The sequence below is a fragment of the Lichenostomus cassidix genome, chromosome 3 (assembly GCF_008360975.1).
Source record: "Lichenostomus cassidix isolate B80296 chromosome 3, HeHo_3.0, whole genome shotgun sequence".
Taxonomy (NCBI): Eukaryota; Metazoa; Chordata; class Aves; order Passeriformes; family Meliphagidae; genus Lichenostomus; species Lichenostomus cassidix.
The window spans coordinates 16,897,395-16,915,546 of NC_139483.1; the positions used below are offsets into that span (position 1 = coordinate 16,897,395).

At 45.2% G+C, this 18,152-nt stretch overlaps 1 protein-coding gene across 2 annotated transcripts in view; it reads left to right on the top strand.

The window, feature by feature from the left end:
• The first annotated feature begins 3,995 nt into the window (after nt 1-3,995).
• TP53BP2 (tumor protein p53 binding protein 2) overlaps nt 3,996-18,152 on the top strand; it is a 51,216-nt gene continuing 37,059 nt past the window's right edge. The window contains exon 1 of one of the 2 annotated variants that reach the window (XM_085054712.1): nt 3,996-4,239. In XM_085054712.1, coding sequence (XP_084910838.1) covers nt 4,213-4,239 — 27 coding nt within the window. In that variant the 5' untranslated portion in view covers nt 3,996-4,212. Of the gene's footprint in view, nt 4,240-18,019; nt 18,044-18,152 lie in introns of those variants that run through there. The other variant, XM_085054713.1, reaches the window with a different exon arrangement.

Genomic DNA, 18,152 nt, shown 5'->3' on the forward strand with positions numbered 1-18,152 from the left:
CAACATTGGAAAGAATCCAAACTTGTGAAGCTGCTGTGCCACTGCCCGATGAGTTTAGGTGAGCAATTCTCTTGGCATTTTCCTTTTTTTTTTTTTTTTTCCCTTTTCTTTTCTCCACAGCAACCTCAATTCCAAAGCTGTGCCTTCCTTCTGGGCTCTTAAAATATATCCTTCGGGAATTAGAGCTCACAAGTCTGACATGGTGGAGTTTTAACAGTAGGTGGCAGTGGACAGCAAATCTAACCCAGCTGCCCTCCTGTACCTCTTCTATTGACACTGCTTTCTTGATTTCTGACGCTCTCTGAAATTACTGTCTTAGACACAATGTAAGAATCACATTCAGCTTTTTGCTGAAGAATTAAAGGGCTTGTTAAAAACAACTGACAGGTACAGATTTTTTTTCCCGCTTTAAATTCTTACAAATTATTGCAAAATAAATATATACCTGATAATCCTACTAATTTTGTCAGGACTGTAAAGGGGGACTTGAATGGTCTGGAGGCAGTTTTAGGGAGTCTGGGAGAGCAGAGGATGTAAAGTGGGTGTTAAAATTGCTTAGGTATAGCACTGAAGGAATTAAATGGAGTTTTTGAGTTCTAAGTAGTGTGCTGAGGGCATGAAATACAGCAGTGTTTTTCCAGCCCCCTACTATTGATCTCATTGCATGGCAAGACTAATGACAAGAAAAGATGATGCTACTTATTTATATTGATTATCATTACCAATGCTGTCTGTAATGTCTTTCTGCTACTGCAGGTTTCTGTGGTTCAGATCAAATAGATCCCCTGTGGAAAGAAGAATGATTCTGCTACATTTCTATTTAGTGGTTTGGTGTATTTTTTTTCTTTTTCTTGGATACTTTTCAAGCCATTCCATGAGTATCAACTTCCCCTGAACCCTTGCTGTGATTACTTCTAGGGAACTGCATGTGGTCTTAGTAAAGTGCAGCATGCTCTATTTAGGCCACCAAAAGTACTGGGAATCAGGGGAGAGGTGCAGAGCTTCAGCTGTCTGTGCCATTGGCTCCAGATCATGTGGATCTCCTCTTCCTTTTTCTGATGGCTCTGTGTATGCAGGACTGGGAGCTGCTGCCCCTTGCCAATGCTCCTGTGCATGACTCAGTTATCTCCAACTGTTGACACTCTGGAGATTGAACCTATGGTCAGAAACCCTCACATATTCTGCCTGTGTGGGGGAACCATCCACTCTGCTCATAAACCAAAAAATCTTTCCTGTAATAATAACCCATTGTGAGAAATTCATTCCATGCTTATCTAGTGAAATCATGTCTGAGTTGCCGTGAGAGGCAGAAATGTGAGCTGTAGGGAGGGTGAGCAGTGCTGCTGAGATAGGCACAGGTACAAGTGGTTTTGGCCCCACTTCTCCTGCAAACCTGGCCAGCACTGTCCCCTCTGCTGGAGAGGAGCTGGGATCTAAAGTGCAAGACCAGATGGCACTGAGAGCCATCATTGCAGTGGATGAGTCACAGAGCTTGGACAGAACTGGAAATAAATAGGTGCACCCCCTTGGAGCTTCATTTCCTTAGCAGGGATGGGGTTGTAGTTTCGTGTGGAAGATGTCAAAGTTAGAACTTGAGCCAGAAGGGACTTCTGTGGATTGAACTACAAGAGGCATGTGCTAGCAAAGTGTGGCTACCTCGCACAGACACTCATCTGAAACACCTTTTCTACTTGATTTTTACCTAATCATTTCCAGGTTTATTTTTCAGGCTTAAGATAGTTATTTTAATATTCTTTCTAGAAATTATTTGTGTCTGTATTTAGGGAGCACATTAACAGATAATATTCCTCATTTTGTTCCTTACCAGCAAGATGCTTACCAGCAAGATGCTTCTAAAAATTCAGCTTGGATTTGCAGAATCGTTGGCTGGAGTGTGTTCAAAGAGGGACAATGAAGCTGGTGAAGGGTCTGGAGCACCGAGGCTTCTGAGGTGCAAGCGAGGGTTATTTAGCCTGGAGAAAAGGGTGATTGGAGAGACCTTATTATGCTCTTCAACTGCCTGAAGGGAGGTTGGAGCCAGGTGGGAGCTTGTCTTTTCTCCAAAGTAACAAGTGATAGGGCAAGAGGAATGGCCTCAAGTTGCACCAGGAGAGGTTAATGTTGGATATTAGGAAAAATGTCTTCATTGAGAGGGTGGTCAAGCGTTGGAGCAGGCTGCCCAAGAAAGTGAGGGAGTCACCCTCCCTAGAAGTGTTCAGAAGACGTGTAGATGTGGTGCTTAGGGACATGGTTTGTGGCAGATGTGGCACTGTTGGTTAATGATTGAACTCAATGATCTCAGAGGTCTGAGATCCCTAACTCCATGATTCTATTACTCTACGATTCTAAGAATTTTGGTTCTCCATTGCCACGTGCTTTGACCTGTAACATTCTTATCCTGTAACATAAATCTAAGGTGTGAGTTTAAAAAAAACCTACGGAATGAAAACTGGCTTTATAAACCTTCTGTGCGTAGGTTACTCCATGCATGCGGGCAGTGGAGAACCGGAATAGGCGCAAATCGGGAAAGAGCTGGAATTCACATATCCACTCTGCCGGTGGGATATCCGCGGGATTTAGGAGCGAGCCGGCGGGCGCGACGTGGCGGGACCAGCAGCGTGGCGCTTTGCTCGCCGTTCCGGCGGGGCGTTTCCGTCCTTCAGTCGAACAAGTGCGTGGGGACAAGGCAGTGTCCCGGCTGGAAACGCGCTGCTCCCGCCGGCTGGAAACGCGCTGTTCCCGCCGGGACAACGGGGAGCCGCTGAGCGGGACGGGGGGGCTTACGGGGCGGGGCGGTGACGTCACGGCGTTGCCGGGAGACACCGCGCTGTGTTCGCCAGGCGCCCAATGAGCCGCTGGGGAGGTGACGTCATGCCGGCGGCGGCGCCTTCTCATTGGCCGGCCGTGGCGCGGGGGCGAGGAGCGCGGCGGGCCAGGGGGAGGGACGCGGGAGCGGCCCCGGCATCGGGATCGGGATAGGGACGAACGCGCATCGGGGGACACGGCCCGGCTCGGCCGGGCTTTTATCGCTGTCCCCCGCGCTGCGTCTGTATTGCATTAAACAGTGATTGCTTACCGCCTGGGAGTTCCTGGGGGTGGTGGTTATCAATGCTCTCCAAGTTTTTTACTGCTTTAGAAAAAGACATGTTTGTATACAAATTAGGTTCGGGTTTTGCTCTTCCTTCATCTGGGAACTTCTAATCCTCTCCGCTTTCATCCTTCCTAATTACTGCGAAGATTTTAATACGAGTAGGAAAAACAGACGGAGTTGTTTTTCCTGCCGAGAGAGCGCTGTAACGGTGCTTATTGAATATACTTTTCTTCCAAGCCTAGCGTGAGCTTTTGAAGTGCTGCTAGCAAAGTGCCTGGGTTTGAAATGGGTGTCCTGCACACTTGCCTAAGGAAGGGAAAACTTTTTCCCTCCACCTCTTAAGTGGGTGCAAAAAATTGTGGGGATGTTTTTCGGACAGCTCAACTAAGAGTTTGTTTTGTCATCTTAACGACGTCTGACTTGATCGACTCACCAGGTCCAACCACAAATTAAAAAAAGAAAAAAAGAAAAAAAAAAAAAAGAAGAACGTGCCATGGGCAGGGATGCTCCATTGACTGCGCACACGAGGAGCTAAAAGGGATCTGTAGGACGGTCTGTCTGAGGCAGTAGGGACGGCAGGGACCCGCAGATCAGGCTAGGGGAGGCTCTGCTGTTGAAGCCTGACCTTGGCCGGTGCTTCCCACCCGCGCTTCCCCGCTGCCGATCCAGGGCAGACCGGGGCTGCGTGTGCCGCTGCCCTCCGCGGGGCCCCGAAACCGGCGCGTTTCGGAGCGGCGTGCCGCAGGAGGTGACCCGTGGGGACTCCCACGGATCTCGTAGTGTCGCAGCCCTCGGCCCGGGCGGTCTGACCTCCCTCGTGGAGCTCCGGGCCAGCAGCCCCGGCGGGGGCAGGAGGCGGGCCGGCCCCTCCCGGGGGTGGGCGGCGGGCGGGGCGCGGCGGCTCCTCCTCGCCGGGCCCGGGTTAGTTTCGGAGCGGAGCCGGGGGTGGTAGGCGGTAGTGGGAGAGCGGCTCCCGGTGGGAACAAAGCGGAGGGCGGGCGGTGAGGCCGGGCCGAACCGAGTGCCTCCCGCAACAGGTCGTCCCGGCGGCAGCGCAGCCCCTCCGCCCCCCAGGCCGCCGCTCCCCGCTCCGGGCGGCGGGGCAGGCACCGGCCGCCCCCATGCGGTTCGGCTCCAAGATGATGCCGGTGAGTCCCGGGCCGCGGCGAACGGAAAGTTGGAGCGGGGCGGCGGGAGGGAAAATGGATCCTGCGGACGTGGAGGGGGGCGGGAGGCGACCCTCCTTCCCTCCGGCACTCCCCGCCCGCCTTCCCTCGCTCAGCCCGAGCTCCACGGCCGCGCAGGGGCTTCCCCTCCCCCTCCCGGGTTTTCCTTTTCTTCCCCTCTCACGCCGGGATCAACTTGTTAGACGGGCCCGCTGGAGCCGAGCCAGGGCCGGGGGGGCCGCGGGGCCCCGGCAGCAGCGCGGGGTGGAGGGGAGCCGGAGCGCCCGGGGCTCTCCCTTCGCCCTGCTCCCGGGGGATAAAGAAGGTTTCCCCGCCGGGCTGCTCGCCCTGCTCCCGCGGGCTGAACGGGCACTTCGTCCGGATCCTGCTTGCTTCTTCTTCTTTTTTGTTTTGCTGGGGTTTTTATATGGTATGAAGTTCTTAAAGTTGGTTGAGCCGTGCCGCTTCTGGGGGTGGGGGTGGCTTTGTTTTGGAGTGCCCTGGCTCCCAGGGGAAGATGGTGTCCATGTTGTTTACGGTTCACAGTGCCTGGGAGCTCTCGGGGCAGGTATTGCCGACCTCGGCCGGGAGAGTTTCGGGAGCTCTTGGCGGCGGTGTGTGCTAAACCTGCCTGGCTCTGGGAGGTGTCTCTGTGTTAACACTTTCAAAAGGCACACGGAGCACCACCTCCTCTATGGAATTTTAACATGAATTTTAAAACTATGCCGTTTCTGTCAGCTGAAGTTGGATGAAAGCAAAGCGCAGCAGCCTTTCCTTAGTTTCAGCTCATTATGTATGAAAGTGGTGACGTAAAATAGTTTCCTTTGAAAGTACACCTGCCACTAAATACCTGGGTTTACCAGCAGGGATGCCCCATGAAATCCATATTCTGTTGTCCTGAGAGACTGGAGCATGTACAGAAAATCCCGAAAAGCAAAATACCTAGAGTTGAGGGTGCTTTAAAGTGTTCTCTCTGCCATCCTCCCCCGGGCGATGTGGCCTGTCTTACCGAGTAGCTTTGCACGCATAGGTGGTTCTTTCAGCAGCACTCTTGTATTAAATATTATTTCCAGTTTAACTCTTCAAGGAACTGGCTGAAGCAAACAAACAAAAAAAAAAAGAACTGTATCGAAAGGTGAAACTGGGAATCCGTGCTGGAAGGATGTGGGTGTTTCAGGGAAGCTTGTTTTGCTATAGGTGTGAGGTTCTTTCCTCTGCAATTAGGAGGAAATAATGAGCGATAATTTGATCTCGCACAACACTAGAGAGGGCTGGGTGACAACTGCTGTAGCTAATGAAGGAGGAACTGACAGAATATGAGCCCAGCTAGATTAAATAGCTGATGTGTTGTGCAACAGTGGTGTTGTCTGCCTATAAAAACTTAGAAAAACAAGCAGTAAATGTAATAAGGTGTTAATTCAATCCATGTCAAAACTGAGCTAGGTAAGTGCCCTCATATATCAGTGAAATAGCCTGGAGATGCTGTTGCTGGTGAGTTTCTTGTCACTGAATTCAAATAAAGGAGAAAACAAACAGGCACAGTCTTATCCCATCAGCATTTGCAGGTGACAAGTTCCAGAGTATGCATTGCCCCGGTGGCTCAGACTTCTCTTTGGCTGATGACTCAACTCATTAGTGATTCTGGTTTTTAACACGTAAATAAAGGGATGAATACAGCCTTTTCACATTGTGTTTACTGCGAATAATGAAAGATTTGTGAGGGTTGGAAGTGGCTTAAGGAATTAAAAATGTAAGTATTATGAGTATTAGAACTTTTAATTCAGTTTAAAAAGCTTTTCTTCAGATTTCCTCATTGTCTTTTAGTTAATTAAAAAAACCTCATTTCTATTTTCACAAAAAAATTAAAAGTTTGAGATGGGCAGAGAAGGAGGATTTGAAGAAAGGAGGGAAGAGAACATGAGGGCTCTTTCATTTATTCAGTAACGAAGTATTCATAATGTTCAGTATTTTTTCTGCATTGTTTGAATTAAGAGTAGTGGGCTGGCCCTAAACCATCTACGAAATGTTTTGTTTCTTAAAGTTTAAGATGTCTCTTTCTTTTCTCTACTCTACAAATAAAATCATCTGTATATGATTTTTAACTCTCAGCTCCAGCTCCATCTCCTGTGCTCCAGAACAGAGCGTGGGCAAAGGATTAAACACAGTTTGTTCCCCAAGTGGGAAATACAGGCAACGTGAGCCCAGCCAGGAATTCACCTCTGAGCAGCTGCCAGGGAAAAGCTGGGAAATTGCTGTAGCAGCATAAGTATTCGTGCTCTTGGGAGACTACCCTGAAATGGGAATGTTTTCCTTGTGGTAATGACAGATAGGAGCTAAACTGCTGCTGTAACCATATGTCAGGACAATGTGATTGAAAGTCTGCACGAGGGTGCACTGAAAAGTAGTTTGTGTGTAGCTGTACTGATGAAGGTAATAACAGGGTTAATGCTGGCAAGCTCTGTGAGGTTGTCTCACCTTTCATCTGAGAAGGCTTGTGGGAGTGTGACTGGTACTGTTAACTAGTGAAAAGGAGCTGGAAACACTTTCTAAAATAGCATATTTTTCTGCAGCATAATTGGTATCTCTCCTTTTATTTTGCATTATTACCCTAAAAGGAGCATGTATTGAGAAATAATTTGGGTCATTATGCATGCTGGATAAATGTTTGGGGTTTTTTTTCTGTCAGATAGTGGGATGTGGTAGATTGAGCTACCCTTTAATGCTTAGAGAACTTTTTAGATCAAAACCACTTTATCTAGATCAGGGTTTATCTTTCAGTTTGAATTATGTGCATTGGTTACTGGGAACCTCCTTGAAATCAGGATGGATCCAGACCTGCAGCTGTATTGTTGGGGACTAACTTGGCAAACTGGAGAGCAGTTTAATTCCTCAGGTTTTGCCCTTTATCATCAGAAATGACTGAGATTTCTGAAACTGAAGTTCTTGATAACCATGTGGTCTTTTCTAATCAAGTTAAGCTAGGCTTTCAAGTGTAACACCGCAACTTTGATACCACAAGGAGTAGTGCTTTCCTTCTACAGTCTGTTTAACATCTTGTCTCAAGTGATCTTGGAATTGTCACATCCAGTAAGCACTTAAAGTACATATTTTCATTGCAGAATGCTTGCTAATTTGTGAATACATGTATCTTTTGCATTTAAAAAAACCCCTGCAATTAAAGCTGTTCTGCTTGTACCATTAGGCAGTTAATTGGAGCTGCCATATGGATTCTGATTTATTGAAATAGAGTAGTAGCCTGTCTTTGGCAATTTTCTTAGGAAGCACGTTTCTGTCAGTTTAACTAAAGAACTTATAGCAGAAATTAATCTCTTGCACTTTGTAAGATGAGCAGCTGTAAGTTTATAAACAAACTGACCCCCAGCAGAGTTTGAAAGCAGTAAGTGAACTGTAGGATCTCAGCCCTCTTTCCTGTGGTCTTTTAATTATTTAAGCTCTGATCAGGTTTATCAGTCATTAACACTGTTTTCCTTGTCCCCTTTCATGGATTTCAGTGCATGAATGGGGTCCCAGACTGTGAGTTCTTCAAAGAACACGCTGCATATCTTCATCTGATTGGAGGATTTAGTTTATGAAGTGTTCTTTTAACTGAATATCCATGTAATGTTAATTTAAAAGTTTTATTATTACATTCAAACAGTTTAATGTAGTATTCAATGTTTAACTATTTTGTCTATAATGCTAAATAAAGCCTAGGTGATTGTTTGCTTTGCTTTCTTAGTTCTAAACTTCTCAAATCTCTTGCACTTCTCTTACAGACTCTGACTTGACTTTATGCACAGTAGAGAACACTGCCTTGAGCTTTCCAGAGTGCTCTTTTTCCCCCTCCTTTTGCTTCGTGTTGTTACAACAAGATGTTTTGTACTTTTTATTTTTTCTGTCCAGTGAATAATTGTTCCAGGAATTGTTTTAAGTGCATTTAATTTCTCAGATGTCTATTTTAATACCTTAGTGCTTCACCTGCAATTTGTGTTATATTACACAGCAGTATGTTAAATATCTTTGTTTCTTTGTGTGGCTTTTATCAGAAATGGGGGAAGGGCAGTATTACAAATTCATACCAGATCAAGCTGTGGAGACTATGGGAATAGCTAATTATGCCTCTTCTGATCTGTTGAACAGTTCAGGGTCTGAGTGCCTCGTGGGGCTCTTGCATTTACAGTTTCAAGGGCTGATATGCAGTCATGAAGTTTGGGATGGATGGATAGTTCATGGAATTTTGTTTTGTCTTCTCCTTCCTAGTGTTTGCTTTTTTGGTGAGCAGATCTGCTTTGTGGGATTAATTTACATGCAAGTCAGTTGGACTTTAAAAGAGGCAGGTACAAAGGTTATTTCCACAGAATAAACTAACGGGATGGCGGTGTGCCTAACATTCCTTTCAAATTATTGATGAAGAAATGGTCTTGAAAGTGCTCCATTTGTCTTGCCGTTGTCCTTGTTAGCAGCCTGCCTTGGGGACTCTCCTTTCTCTCCCACAGTGTGTGTTATTGAGCTTGTTTAATTGCGTGCAGAGTTGTGCCTTGCTGCCGTACAGCCTCCCTGGAGAAGGAGTCGGGTAACCCTGAGAAGGCTGACTCAAGCTACCTCCTGTGGCTTGGTGGCTCAGCTAAAGAAGGACTTCTTGCCTTTTTGTGCATGTGCCCACTGATAACAAAGGAACATCCTGCTCTTTGTGTGTGCTCTGTGGTCTTTCACAGTCTTGTGAAATGTAAAAACTTACTCATGGCTCTGGAAACTGGAGGATGCTCCTAATTCAGGAGGTAACGAGCAGATAAAACTGTTCTCTTTGCTCTCAGTTTTATTATCTTGAGGCCTGGTTTCTCTGAGTTTAGTCACTTGTGAGTCAGGCAAAATCTTTTTGATCTTCAGTTCCCAAACAGTCAGAGGATACTGTGTGTAAAGGTCACCAGAAATCCTGGACATCACGTGAAGTGTGCTTAATTATCTTAGTCAGTAACTGCTTAACTGGTTTAGAGGTTTCAGACTTTTCTGTGAAACGTGAAAGATCTGAAATGTTTAAAGCAGTGTTAGATAACTTGCTGTAGTTTGGGATAAATGTTCTTGGAGAGGGAACCGTGAGTGAATTGAGGACAGAGCAGCAACTATGACTGATGTGTTAAAGGGCACAACTTGTCTTCGCTTTGCTGTTTGCGTTTAGTTAATCATTAATATTCAGGATCTTGCTGCTGCTGTGTAGAGTTAGTCATGCCTGTGTCCTCATTGGTTATTTCAACATAGGGATGGTATTATGTGGATGTTGAACCTGCTGGTGTCTTAAGGATGAGCCCTTTGGTTTTTGTTTCTGTGGCACTAATATCAGGGACTTTCTTAATGTAGCTGTTAATGTAGTTTCTGTACCAATTTCTTCTATGCTGCCATGAGGCTACCAGGTCCTGATATGATGTGAAGCTCTGATAGATGGCTGTGTGCAGTGACCTGCCTTTTACTGGTGTTTAGTTTAAAAAGGAGGATTAGGGGGAAACTTAGTGTTTTTTTTCTAGGGTTTTGGTTTTTTTATAATCCTACTCATATCTTCATTTCATCCTTCTGCAAAGTAAAGCATAGACATTTTAAAACCAAGCTTACACTGCGGTTATCACACATTCTGTATGGTTCTCTTGATAATAAAGTTGATTCTTAAAAGCCTTTATCTGCAATTTACCTGGGTTATAATACCCAAACTCATGTAAAAACATGGACATATTCCCACAGAATTGATGGGAAGCTGGCTTTAAAGGTTCTGACATGATTATTTTGAGTTTACAGATCAAACATTTGATCTGTGAAATGCAAACTGCTATGGATAATAACATTGAATAAAGTGAGCAGAAGCTGCTGGGAGGTCAAGCCATTTGTTAGAGGTCATGCAGTGAGTTCAGCCTGGGATGTGGGGACCTGTAAAGTCAAACCGACTGGTACATTGTGGTGCAGCTGGAATACAGGTCTGTCATACCCAACAGAGGTATTTAAATAATTTGTAGGGTTGATCACAAATGGGAAGAGAACTTTGGTGGTAGTTCAGTTGTTTCATGTTTGAGAATGGGCTCCAAAGGAGATGCTTCTTCACAAATCCTTTACAAGTATATAAAATAAATTATCTTATTTCACTGTTTAAGGTATATCTTGGATAAGAAGTAGCATGTGGGCTTTCTTTTGGTTTTTTTGTTGAAGAACAAGTTAGGAGATTTTCCTTGTCATTTGATACTTCTGTCAAACTTAGCTGCTTAAGGAGTAATTTCAATCTAAGCTTAGATTACTAGTTTTCCTCTTATTTCATTAGTGTTAAATCCCACTGTTTCTTTGATTTGAAAGTTGAGAGGAGAGTCTCTGGAATTGTGTATTTTTCTTACCTTATTTTTCCTTCTGTCATTTAAAAGAGTAAAATCCCTTTTTAACTTTTTAAAAATCTTCTTCAGTGGGTTCTTTTTTAATGATAGAAGTTTTACCCCATTTGACCTCTGTTCTGCACCAAACCACAGTAACTCTGCAGCAGCCTGTGAGTGTGTCAACAAGGAGCTGGAAGACTACACATAAGCACTGGTGTAGAGTATCTTTCCTGCATTCTCAAGGCTTGACCTTCTATAAAGTCACTGTCACCTTGAATTTCAGTAGCCACAAACCTTTTCAGCAAGACACAGGGATCTCACCTTCCTGTTCCATAGTTTTGCTGGACAAAGCTGATGCTGTGCAAACTGGATGGGCTAGCAGTCATGTGAATCTACAGGAGGGCTTTTACTCCCTGTGGCTGGGTAACTCAGCTGATTTTGTCGTATCTAAGCACAGTTATAACATGCTAATTTCCCTGCTGCCTGAGGCTGGTGGCTTGTCTAGTGTACTTTTTCCTCTATCTGTTAACTGTATGCAAAGATTTTTTTTTCACCCTGCTCTCCATCCTACATAAGTATTTGTTGCCCTGAATGCAGAATCCTACCCAGATCAATATCTGAACCATGCAGAGCAGTGATTGTTAGCTCCTGCTTGACTTCTCCAGGCAAGTGAAAACCTTTCTTGCCATCTTTGGCCATCCTAGTCCAGGGAAGACCCTCTAAAGGACGGTATTCCTAGAACTTGTTAGTTCAAGTGTTCAGGAGAAGCTGACATAGCAGGGAATGACTGATTTCTGGCTGTAAGAGAGGGAGGGACATGTCACTGAGTTGTGAAAGGCACGGTGCAAGGGACCAGGCAAAATGAACCAGACCTCTGGAGAATGCCAGGAAGCTCTCCTGTGAAATATGAAAGGTGCAAAGGGACTCTGCCATGGATCATGTCCAGGCTGTGTTCCTGAAGAGTGTTGCTGGCCTGTCATGCTGCTCTGTAGCCTCTTTATCAGCGGTAGCCATGCTGTATCTACTAGCCTTTTGAGAGCAAGTTCTACTACAAGTAAAGGTTTGTGCAGGAAGCCATAGAAACAGCACTCTGTGCTTCTTGCCTCTGCACTGTTGTGCCTCTGCTGTTGTCTGTAGGTCTTGCCCACGAGGCCCTTCTGCAGAGTGACTGACTAGTATTGCACAAAAACATTGTTATTTAGGGTACTTCTCTTGCAAATAGTATTTAGCAGTGTTGGCTAAGAGAAGAAGTTTTCTACCTCCAGGGAAGCTGAATGAGCAGCCAAGTAGTACCAGGCTGAAAGGGACAACTTCCGAAGCTCTTGAAGCAAAAGGAGCTTGGCATAATATGAATGTTATTTGTTTAAACTCTACTCTGTTTAATTCATTTTAAATAGGTGTGACATCACCTAAGCAACCACCATTCTGTATGACACCATCTTGTTCACTGTCATGACTTTGGTGACAACTTGTAAAGCCAACAGGCACCCAGCAAGCTCTGCTGCCTTGCCCTGCTGCCTTGCCCTGCTGAACTGTTCTCCCTTCACTTCTCAGCTGTTGTGTCTGTGCGGAGCCTGGTATTGCTTGGAAAGAGCTCTGGGGAGTGAGCGGTGCTTAAATAAAACCTGTCAGACAGTGAGCAGCTCTACAATCTGCCACCCTTCTGCAGCGTCTGGTGGAGTGGCTGAATGTTTGTGATTCATGTAAAAGTGTGTAGAGCTCCACATCACTGGAGCAAAGGTTGGATCAAGCAGGGTGCTTGGGCTAATGGGCTGACTGGAAGGGCAAGAGTTCTCCTTTCTAGTTCTGCTGTAGTTTTACATATCCTATTACTGTGAGGTGATTTGCTAAGACTGTGTGGCTGTCCATCATTTGCAGTGTTGGACTAGCCCTACTGATCCCTTTTAACCTGCAAAATAACAAAAAACCCCCATCTGTTTTGTTGCAAATGCTCAGTGTGTCCTCTCTGCCAACTGAATGTGTGCTGCTTTAGCTACTAATGACTTCCGGTGTGTTTGCAGCCCAATAGTGGTTGGGAAAAAACCCTCCTTTGTGGCTTTGAATAATATCAGCTGTTGTTAAATAGGTGTGATCGCCAAGCACAGGTATTTCTTGCTGGCCATCTTTTGCATGGCTGGTGGCTGTGTTGGTTGCCTGCAATGCCATGGGTCCTGGCAGTCACCTGGATGTGACAAGTGAAGGTCATTCTCATGCAGCAGGAGTGTGTACCCACCCAGAGGTGGTGGTGAATTGGGAAGAGCTGCCCTTCTGCAAAGGTGTGGTGTGACATTACACATAATTAATTTAATAGCAGGATGCTGCTCAAATGGATGGTCTTGTTCCTTTGGTTTCCATCCACACCCAGAGCCATGTGTGTCTTGTAGCTTCCCTTTGAATTTAGTAAGGAGTGACAGTTTGTAGGAAGTGCTGCCTGCACTAAAGGAAAAAAGGAACTAAAAGACTTAGATGATAGAAGTGATTTGCCATGTGGCTGTGCAATCAGAAATAATGGGTGGATTTGGGAAGACCATGGTGTGCCTCAGCTCACCGTTTAGGTTAGCTGAGCTGGAGCTGTCGGATGATACCTTATCCTTTCCCTACCTCTGTGTTGTCTTGGGAGTTCGTAGTGCAGGAGAATTTCTCTACCATCTTTGTGTATTCTCACTCACTTCAAGGATTAAGTTAGGCTAATGAAAATATGTAATTTATTCTGGTGATATCCAGAAGGTGTATCAAGGAATCCTCTACATTGTAACAGCAAATATATAGAAAGGCAGAGGTGACTTAGAAAGCAGTAAACACACTGTTGTGCTGTGTGGTCTTGAAATTCCTGCTTTGGGTTGGTTTGGTTTGGTTTTTGCTTGTCCTGAAGGTGGATGGCTGAATAGTCTGTTCTGGGATTGCAGCATATAGGAGATGTCAACCCAGCCTGTGGTGTGCTAAAATGCCTCTGAATTTCACATTGTAGTAATACATTTTAGGGTACCAGACTGGTCAGCCTGCATCACACAACAGCCCAAACAGCGTAATGTGACTTTTCCCACACTGGAATTACCTGTGTGGTTAAACATGTCATTGTTTCAGGTGCCAGAAATGGTGTGTCCTCTGACCTACCTGTGTGTGTCATGAGTGTTTTGGTTTGGTCATAGATCTGTTTTATGGACGTAGTACACAGGTTTTGACAGCTGTTTTCCTGGAGGAGTGACTAATATGATGTATTTTCAAAAGTATTTGTCACTGAGCTCTGTGAAGTTGCTGGGTTTGGAGTAAATGGTGTTCTATGATTTTTTTTTTTTTTGCCTGATTTGCTACATTATTTTTGTGTTGCTGTTATATCACAAATCTTCTGCTCTCTTGTTATTTTTTTTAACTGCTGTAGATGCATTGAGTAAAAAAAAAAAACCCAACCAAATAACCTCTCTTCTGATTCCATAACCTGTCTCCCCCACGGGTGCTCCCACCAGCCCAGCCCCCTGGTATCAGTAAATAGAACTTAAGTAATAAATTTGCTTGATGTATGGGTAGGCACTTGCTGTATGATAAATGTGGGTTTGCCTTGTGTTTTGTGGTGGGCTGAGGTGGAGTTGCTTCCTGGTGTGGATGTTGATTGTCTTTTTACTGGTGAGATTATTACGCGTTGGCTGAAAAAGCAGAAAAAGAGTGTTTTTAAAACCAGAAAGAGTTGGTGTCTTAGGCAGTGGGAAGTGTGGTGTGGGTGGGACAGGTGCCAGATACTGTGATAGCCTGTGCTGTTTAGGTGTAGGTGGTGTTAAATATGCTTTCATTCCTGATGCACATCTACTTTTGCTTTTCTCCAGGAAGAGTCCTATCTTGTACAAATTCATTTTTCATTACCGGAAAAAATACTGGACTTTCTTTTCATTGTGAGAAAGTACCTGCATTTAATTCTCCCAAGTCCCAACAGGGAGCACTTAAAGTGGCCCTTTTTTGGCTTCTGGCTGTGTGGGAGGCTGAGAGAACCACAGTGCTTATTCCCAGTGGGGGGGATGCAAAGCTCTAGAGCAGTAGGAGCAGCTTACTCTCTTTTTTATTTTCCTTTATGTAGTTATTACTACTTTTTTTTTTTTTGCGCAAAGACTTCTTCTGGGTTTGACGCAAGTACAGAAAATTGAGATGATTCAGGCTTAAGCTTGAGTTCATAACCCCACTCATTAAGCCTGGATGTTGCCTTGGCTTTAGGCTCCTTAGGAACAGCCCATGTTGTGACACTGAAAAATGGGAGGAGGAGCAACTGGAACCCCCTGTGATTATGTTGTATGAGTTGGACTGTTCCCCTTTTCCGTAGCATGTATCTATTGTAAGAATTACATGGTATAATTTTTTATCTGCCTGAAAATAACATTAATTTTGTTCTCCTTGTGTATGAAATGTTTGTAACTTGGTGCCGAATGCAGAAGATGAGGCGCAGTCTGCCTGAAGGGCGAGCCTCCAAAGATCCCATTCTCCTTTGCTGGCTCCAGGAGGAGGAGGAGGAGCAAGCTGCAAGTAGGACACCAACAGTACAAGCCCAAACACCGTGTGTAGGCTTGCTTTTCTGACAGCCAGCTTGCAGGAGTTTATGGTAAAGTGCCCAACAGTGCAAAAGCAGTGTCTGCAAGGAGCCATGAGGAAGGATTTGGGGAGAAAGGGAAAGAGTATTTTGGGGTGGAAGGAATATGTTGTGGGAGAGAAGATACACAGATGGCAGTGGTAAGGGATCTGTGAACATGCTGCTGTGTGATATAGTATGAAGAATATATTCAGGGTTTGCTTACTCTGAGTTTCTGCTGCTGTTAACTACATTGGTGCAAATCCAAGTGTGGATTCAGGTCTGAGCAGAATGAGTTATACATGATGTGTTGGCAAATGTGGGTGCTCAGTAAAAGGCTGAGGTTTCCTACACATGTTACTGAAACCAATGTATTTTATATATCTTACAGGCCAGTTTGTTTGGTTTTTATCCTTGTATGGGTTTGTATGGCCAGGTTTTGGTGGGAGGGGCTACAGGGGTGGCTTTTGTCAGAAGCTTCCTCCATGTCCAGCAGAACCAATTCCAGCCAGCTCCAAGGTGGACCCACCACTGGCCAAGGCTGGGCTGATTAGAAATGGTGGCAGCACCTCTGGGATAACTTATTTAGGAACAAAAGGGAAAAAAAATAAAAATATGTGCAGATGTAATTATGGCTGGAGAAGAATGGAGTGAAAACATGAGAGGGGAACAGCTCTGCAGATCCCAAGGTCTGTGGAGAAGCAGGAGCTGGAGGTGCTCCAGGCACTGGAGCTGAGGTTCCCCTGCAGCCTGTGGTGAAGGCCAGGGTGAGGCAGATGTGCCCCTGCAGCCCTTGGAGGACCGTGGGGATGCAGAGATGCACCTGCAGCCCTTGGAGGACCGTGGGGATGCAGAGATGCACCTGCAGCCCTTGGAGGACCGTGGGGATGCAGAGATGCACCTGCAGCCCCTGGAGGAGACCCATGCCAGAGCAGGGGGATGCCTGGGAGGAGGCTGTGAATGGTCTCTGAACCTGTGGGGGGTCCATGCTGGAGCAGGCTCCTGGAAGGTGCCTTCAGAGCTGTGGAGAGAGGAGCCCAGGCTGGAGCAGGTTTCCTGCTAGGACTGTCACCCTGTGGCAGACCCATGTTGTAGCAGGCTGTGCCTGAAGCACTGCACCCTGTGGAAGAGTGACCCGTGGTGTAACAGTTTGGGGAGAACTGTTGACCCTGGGATGGACTCACATTGGAGAAATTCATGGAGAACTGTCTCCCATGGGAAGGACTCCTCTCCCTGAGCAGCAGCAGAAGGAACAACATTTGATAAACTGACCATAATCCCCATTCCCATCTCCCTGCACTGCTGAGGGGGGGAAGAGCTAGAGCTGGAAAGGTGGGGGGACAGTCTTACTGTACTTACTATCCTGCTCTGATTTTTTTTTTTTTTTTTTTTTGGTCATAAATTCAATTAATACCTCTAATTTGAGTCTGTTCTGCCTGTGATGTTATTTGGGGAGTGATCTCTGGCTTTTTATCCCAACCTATGAATCCTTCATTATATTTTCTTTCCCCCATCCAGTTGCAGAGGACAGTGATAGGATTTGGTGGATGCCTGGCATCCATTCAGGGTCAATCCACTACAAACTTTTAGGTAATTTTTTTTTTCTACCAAATGATGTTGCAATAGATAGTTGCAGTGCAAAAGTATAGGTGGCTTTAAAAGCCACATTTGTTTGAGATTTTCTTGCTCTATGTGATATGTGGTAGCTCAACCAAGGAGTGGGGAGTTAATGTTGCTCCTGTGCTGAGTGCTCATCCAAAATAGTGAGCTTCATTTGCATAGACCTTTCTGGTGTCTGGCTTGTGTGAGAACTTCTGCTTTCTTGTGTATGAAAATGCCTGAAGAAAAATGTCAAGTTGGAAAATGTAACTTGGGTTCAAAGTAAAAGTCTTTGTTTGGAAAGCTTTCTTAAAGACTGCATAATGCTCTACTGAAAGAGGGGGATGTAGGTCAGGAGTCATGTGTTTACCAGTCCTGAACTGTGCCTGATAGACTTCACAAAATCAAAATTGCTAATCTAAGATGATGATTTTCTACAAGGTTTGGCAGGAAGATTGTAATTGCATATTCCTCATTAGTAAGTCTGAACTGCAGTGCTGAGTTCTCTTGTTGAGGTTGCAGTCCATGAAGTAGAATGAGAGCAAACCTCCATCCATTAATTTCAGACAGTAACAATACTTGGCCAGAACTTGGGCTGTTTCCCTCACAGCTCTTCAGATTCCCATAACGATGATTCAGATGCCTGACTGTGAGATGTAATGTGGCATTTGTGCTATAGCCTTTGCCCAGTTGAACTAGCATATACCATAAGCAGATGGCTTTCATTCTGTTCTCTCTACAGCAAGGATAAGAGGGAGAAAAAAAAGGAGGGGGAAGCTTCCTTTTTGCTGCTTCCAACTCATTTTCCCCATTCCCTCTTCAAAGTGCACATATATGTAGTTGTATTTTGAGTCCTGGAAAAAATTGACATTTTTACCATCGATAAAATAACAATGCATGACAAATGTATCTTTAAAATAATCTGTACATGTAGAAACTACTGTGCTGTTGAGAGTAAAGGCTCAGTCTTGTTTTCTGCTGTGATACAATTGAAAGGGAAACAGGCTGTGCTTTATATAGACTGGGAATAATCTGAACAATCCCATGGTGCTTCCTACTGTACTCCACCTACCTTGCATCATAACTTCCTTTCTTGGATTTATGGCCCAAAGCCAGTACAAAATAAAAGGAGTAGTGTGTGCGGAGGGTGAGATGGCAAGAGCTGAACTGCATGCCTTTGGGTGTGGCTGGAGGCAAATACTAAACTTTACTCTGCATTTCTGTTGAACCCTTATTGAACAGCTGAGTATGAAAAGGATCAGGGATAGCAGTCATCCCATGTGCCTGTCTTCTAGTAAGTCTATTATTATCTTTGCTTACCTTAATCTTTTGCTTACCTTAATCTTTAGGCACAATAAGTGAGGATGGTGCCTGCTGCAGGATTGTTTGCAGGTTCTGAGGAA